Source organism: Lupinus angustifolius, chromosome LG01 (genome assembly GCF_001865875.1).
Source record: "Lupinus angustifolius cultivar Tanjil chromosome LG01, LupAngTanjil_v1.0, whole genome shotgun sequence".
In the NCBI taxonomy this organism is placed as follows: Eukaryota; Viridiplantae; Streptophyta; class Magnoliopsida; order Fabales; family Fabaceae; genus Lupinus; species Lupinus angustifolius.
Window position 1 is genome coordinate 2,811,252 of NC_032009.1, and position 6,288 is coordinate 2,817,539.

Genomic DNA, 6,288 nt, shown 5'->3' on the forward strand with positions numbered 1-6,288 from the left:
GATGGAAGAACAAATGAGAGAATGAGAGAAAATGAAGAGTGGATTTTTACCTCTTCTTTGAAAATGCAAAAGTGTGAGAGGAGTGTGCAGTGAGGAGTGTTTAATGAGAGGAGGAAATCAGATTTCCCCCTAGGAAATCATTACCAAATCTCCTAGGGTGGCTAATGATGATTTCCTATGACATTAGGGTGGTTGATGTGAGGTTTGCTTTATGGAAAGGCAAATCTCGCATCCCAATGCGAAACGACCACTTCGCGGACACGCACGATAACCATGCTCGAGTATTATCGGCTAATACTCGATCGGATATTATAAATCGCCCGATCGTAATATCTGGTTAGAATTTCGGATTTCGGCATTCCGAGTGAAAATATTTAGAAAATAGGTATGGGTGTATTCAGGGTCTATATTGACTCGAAATGAAATTACGAAGCCAACGGTGCGATCGGAATTCGATTCCGAGTTACGGAACTCAAAAACCACTTTTTGAGCCGTACCAGGTGGATTTCGACCCCGACTGTCTCTGAAATTTACCAAAATTTACCAAAAAATAGGAAATAAAATTACAAGACTAAAACTCAACTAGAGTTTCGTCTAATTCTTTACCGAAAATTCCCAGAAATTCATTTTCGAATATATAATTAATAAAAATATTAATAAAATCTTATAATTCTAAATCGTAAAATTCGCAGTGTTACAAATTCTGCAAAACTATTATTGTAAAAACTGGTGTGTATTGACTAGTTCAACTAGTAAACCAATAAATTTGTCTTAATATTAATATGATATAACAATTATATCAGTCATGCAATTATACTGGTCAAAACTGGTTTTCAATTGAATCGCACCAACATCCATACTTTTTATTATTTTAATATTTACTTTGTATTTATGTGTACAATTTTTGACCTTTGCTTGTTACACATGTTCTATAGTTACAGGTCTGCAACAAGCTGTAAATCCTTTCCTTTCCAACTTAGTTGCTTGTCCAATTCCAAAGATCTTGAAATGAGTTTTTCTGATTGCATTTCAGGAATCCTTGTCAGCCATGGCAGCAGCAAACATATAATATCAAAATAAATTTTCCATATTAGTAATAATAATACAGAATCAATGGAAAAGCTTTCTCTGTGAATTCCCTCACTCAAGTCCAGCACCAAACCCAATAAGATTAGGCTTGTCTGATTTCTTCCCAACCCAACACTTCATACCCTTTAGTCCTTCACCCACTCTCTGCTGGTTTTCTTTGTCCCTATACATTAAAAAAATTTGAAAAAGATATTTAACATTTTAACATATCATATTTAGAGAGATAAATATATCTAGAGATTGATATGTTTATACCTAAGTTTATTTATACTAATTATATTTAATTTTAGTTATTCGTTTTTTAAATCTAACAGATCAAATGAGTGAGTGCAATAAGTTATTTAAGATTTTTTCTTCTCATCATTTATTGCACTTATTTATTTGATATGTTAAATTTAAGAAAATGAATAGCTGAAATTGAGTATAACCAGTATAACTTAACTTTGGTATAAACATATCACTTCTCATACATTTATATCTTTTTGTGTTATTTTTTATGATTAATTTTAACTAAAATTAAATTTTTAATATATTATCAAAATTTTATTGATTATCTTTATACACTCTTGCTAATATACGTTTTATCCTCTCCACGTGGCCCACCCTCTGAGCTTTTTTCACTTCCCTTTATTCCATCCCTCCCCCACTTCCGTCCACAACACTTGCCTTCTGATCTACTCCACTTGCCTGCGAATTTGATCATTATATGTTGAATTACTACGTATTTAGTATTTTAGTTAATGAATTACTCTTTCCTTTTTCTGTTTTTCATGTTTTTTAAAGCTAATGGGATCAAATTAATAGTACTACCTTTCTTCCGATTTAAGGTTGTAAGGCCATTCTAATTAATATATTTATTTGTATTAAATAAATGAATATTTTATTATTTTGCTATTTATCTTTATAATAATTGTATTTGTTCATTTTCATTTATTATCTTTTAATAATTAAATAAAGTTAGAGTAGCAACATTTGTCATTAATTTTGCTTTGATTTTTTTAAAGAGATACATAAATAAGAATAAATCTAACGTGCTAACGACAATTAAAAATTAGTAGAGGTAGTAAATTATTGTCAACAATCTTAATTGTCACTAAAAGATAACGCATATTGAGATGATTATTCAATGTATTGATGACCAATAGTATTCACAATATGGGGCAAGTTTGCACATAAGGTATAAAAATTATGTTTATTTACTTTTTTGTCTACCCATCATGTTTGTTTCATTAATGAATTTTTCTCATAGGCACAGTGGACTATCCATCGAGCATATTAAAATATTACATTTATATTTGTTCACTCACACTTTATTAAAAAATTCTTAAGAATATTTCTAAAAATCTTTTGGGACATTAGATAATTGTTTTAATTTTATGAATTTTTTTATATTTTTTTATTTTAATTATTTTTTGCTTTTTTAATTATATGTGCAACTAATATAGATAAAATGGAACAAAAAAATATTATATTTTTACTAAAACACTCCTATTTATTTCCTAGGAAAGGGAAAATTATTATATTAATAAAAAAACATGAAAATGTGTTATTGAATGGAGATAGAATTGAACAAAAATTCAACAAAACTTGGAACAATATAATTTTTGGAACAGAATACAAAGCATAAAACAATAAAAATATATGAGATGGGGGAATTGCAAATAAACTTAGTAAAAGTCCTAAAAGCATTTATTTCCGTAAATAGTATAAAAATGTAATTCATAAAGAATGCATTAAAAATAATACATAATATACTCATTAATTATAATTTTCTTTACTTGCTGAATTTTTTTATTATCTGACTTTGGGAAAAAATCATTTTTAATTAGGATTTTAGGATACAATATTTTTTATTTGTATTTAATGTATATGTACTGTTGGTATAAAAAGACACCCACTATATATCATTATATTAGAGCATCTTTAACAACAAATATCAATTTAATTATTATTTGAGTCTCACACATTATTTTATAATTTATTATAGCTCATTATGAAATAAGAATAATATTTAACTTTTTTCTCACAATGATGAACATAATTCTTATTTGGATACCGTAATCTACCTCATTTTTAACTAAACATTTTTTTTGTTCTCTCTCCTTATTCATATTTAAGAATGAAATTCATAAAATAAGAATGAGAGTATTTCTAAGAGATAAAAATGTTCTTATTATGTTCAGAACAATCATTGTGTTAATTCTTATTTATATTACTTTTATTGATTAAGACATCAATGACATATGCGTTGTAAAAATGTGTTACATAATTTTGGTATAACCAATAATATATTTCGATACTAATAATATTTAATCACTTTCAATGGTCTATAATTAGACTATTAGAGTATCATAATAAGTATCACTCAAGAGAATTAGATAAAAAGGAAGAAGATATATATTAATAATATATAAGTTTTATATAATATTAATGTATCATTCATTATTTATATTTAATTACTAGTCGCTCTTTAAAAAAAATCAAAATAAGCAATTAATTTGAGCTTTTATTATGAATACATGCATATCACATAATGAATATGTGGTCCTCACGTGTCACTTGTTACTTTTCCCCCAATTGGATTGGATATTTAAAACATGTAACCAAGAGGAGAGGGATGGGAGATGTTAATTAATTAATCCTTAAAAAAAAACCATTAACTCTATTCTATAAATATAACCTGAATCACTATGATCGAATTACACATCTCCATTCCTCTCTCTGAACCATTTTACTCTTTCCATCTTCCACAAACACCAAAAAGACTATAAAGAAAGGAAATAATGAAAGAGTATTGGACCTCTTTAGCATCACTTCTTGGTGTTTTTGCTTTCTGTCAAACTATTGTTCAAGCAGTGTTCCCACCAGAGCTTCGTTTCGCTTCACTCAAATTCTTCTACCGAATTCTTCAATGCTTCTCCACTCACTGTTACTTCGACATAACAGAGATTGACGGCGTCAACACCAACGAACTCTACAACTCCGTTCAACTCTACCTCAGTTCCCATGTCTCCGTCACCGGAACCCGTCTCAGTCTCACACGCGCCCTCAACTCCAGTGCTTTTACCTTTGGCCTTTCCAACAATGACACCATCACCGACACCTTTAACGGCGTTAATGTGCAATGGGAACACATCGTTACTCAGCGACAAGCCCAAACCTTCTCGTGGCGACCACTCCCGGATGAGAAGCGTGGGTTCACGCTCCGGATCAAGAAAAATGACAAAACCCTGATACTGAATAATTACTTAGATTACATTATGGAGAAAGCGAACGAGATTCGAAGGAAGAATCAAGATAGGCTTTTGTACACGAATTCACGAGGTGGGTCATTGGATTCAAGGGGTCACCCTTGGGAATCAGTGCCATTTAAGCATCCAAGTACTTTTGATACATTGGCTATGGACCCTGAGAAGAAGAAGGAGATTATGGAAGATCTTGAAGATTTTGCAAATGGTCAAGGATTTTATCAGAAAACTGGTAGGGCTTGGAAGAGAGGTTACCTTCTTTATGGTCCTCCAGGAACTGGTAAATCTAGCATGATTGCTGCTATGGCTAATTATCTTGGCTATGATATTTATGATTTGGAGTTAACTGAGGTGCATAACAATTCTGAACTTAGAAAGCTTCTTATGAAGACTAGTTCTAAGTCTATTATTGTTATTGAAGACATTGATTGTTCTATTAACCTCACCAATAGAAACAAAAACAAACCCACTAGTGATTCTAGAGGTTACTATGATTCTGGTGCTCCTGAAATGCGAGGTGTTGGTGGTGGTGGTGGTGAAGATGGTGGTGGAAATTCGATTACGCTTTCTGGGTTGTTGAATTTCACTGATGGGTTGTGGTCTTGTTGCGGAAGTGAAAGAATTTTCGTGTTTACGACTAATCATATCGAGAAGCTTGACCCGGCTCTGTTACGTAGTGGAAGAATGGATATGCATATTTTTATGAATTATTGTTCTTTACCTTCGTTGAAAATTCTGCTGAAGAATTATTTGGGTTGTGACGAGAGTAATTTGGATGATTCAGTTTTGAAGGAGTTGGAGGAAGTTGCTGAGGCTGCAATGATGACCCCTGCTGATATTAGTGAAGTTTTGATCAAGAATCGGAGGAAGAAGGAGAAAGCGGTGATAGAGTTGTTGGAAATTTTGAAGGCCAGGGCACAGAGGAATCAGAAAAATGATGAGCAAGTTGAGGAAGAAGAGCATGAGAAAAGGGCTTTGGATAATGATAATCCTAAACAAGAGTCTGAGATTATGAACAATTGCAAGGAACGTGAGGAGGAAGAAGAAGAGAAGATTAAGTGATTAATAATAGAGATTAGTGCCAATGTTGTATCACTTGTTCTACAGTGATTGAAGTGAACCATAGCTGTTTACTAAAGAAGGGGCAGTATTATTATACACTGTATTCTTAAGGGTAATTGATGTTTTTAAGAAAAATTATTAGGAGATTATGGGACATGATTTGAGATTGAATGGAAGTGTGTGATGAAGCTATTACCTCTAAACTTCAACATGTCACAAAATTCTCTCTCTTCTATTGCTTGTTATGAATAATGGAATTTTATTTGTAGGATAATTTATTTGCAAGTAGTTTGGTTTGCACCATACTTACATGGTATCAATTTTCGGAACCACCATCTCCAAATCTCCATAATTCCGTTTAGTATGATATGTTTTTATTGATGCAAGATATGATTTTAGATTATTTGATTCTTAATCTCCATAATTCCGTCTGGCACAATATAGCACGATAAAGTATGACATGATTTTAATGATGCATGACACGATTTTAGGATATCTGATTCATGTTCCAATTTTGGCATGTAATATTAAGTTTTATGTGGTAAACTAATGGTTCACTTTTACGAAATTAGATTAAGATTTGTTGAGTTTATACATTTTAATCTATAGGATGAAGGACTTTACACCCTGACATAGTTGGGGAGCCAGCTGGGATGTTGGTGAACACCTGGGTGCACATGGCACGGGAAAGGTTAGTAGATTGATGCGACGTGTAGGGAATATGAGTAATAAGTAGGGTAGAGTAGCAATATTGCATAACAAGTTGAAGTTATAGAAATCAAGGTGAAGGTAATCTATCATACTGAAGCTACAATTTGGCATTATCCTAGATGTCTAAAATATATAGGTGGGGTAATACTATGCCCAACGAATAATGGCAAGGTTCAGC

General features: G+C 31.7%; 1 protein-coding gene across 1 annotated transcript; it reads left to right on the top strand.

The window, feature by feature from the left end:
- Window positions 3,792-5,667, top strand: LOC109347015 (AAA-ATPase At5g57480-like). The gene has a single exon (XM_019586751.1). The coding sequence runs from the start codon at window positions 3,873-3,875 to the stop codon at window positions 5,397-5,399; it is 1,527 nt and encodes a 508-aa protein (XP_019442296.1). The 5' UTR covers window positions 3,792-3,872; the 3' UTR covers window positions 5,400-5,667.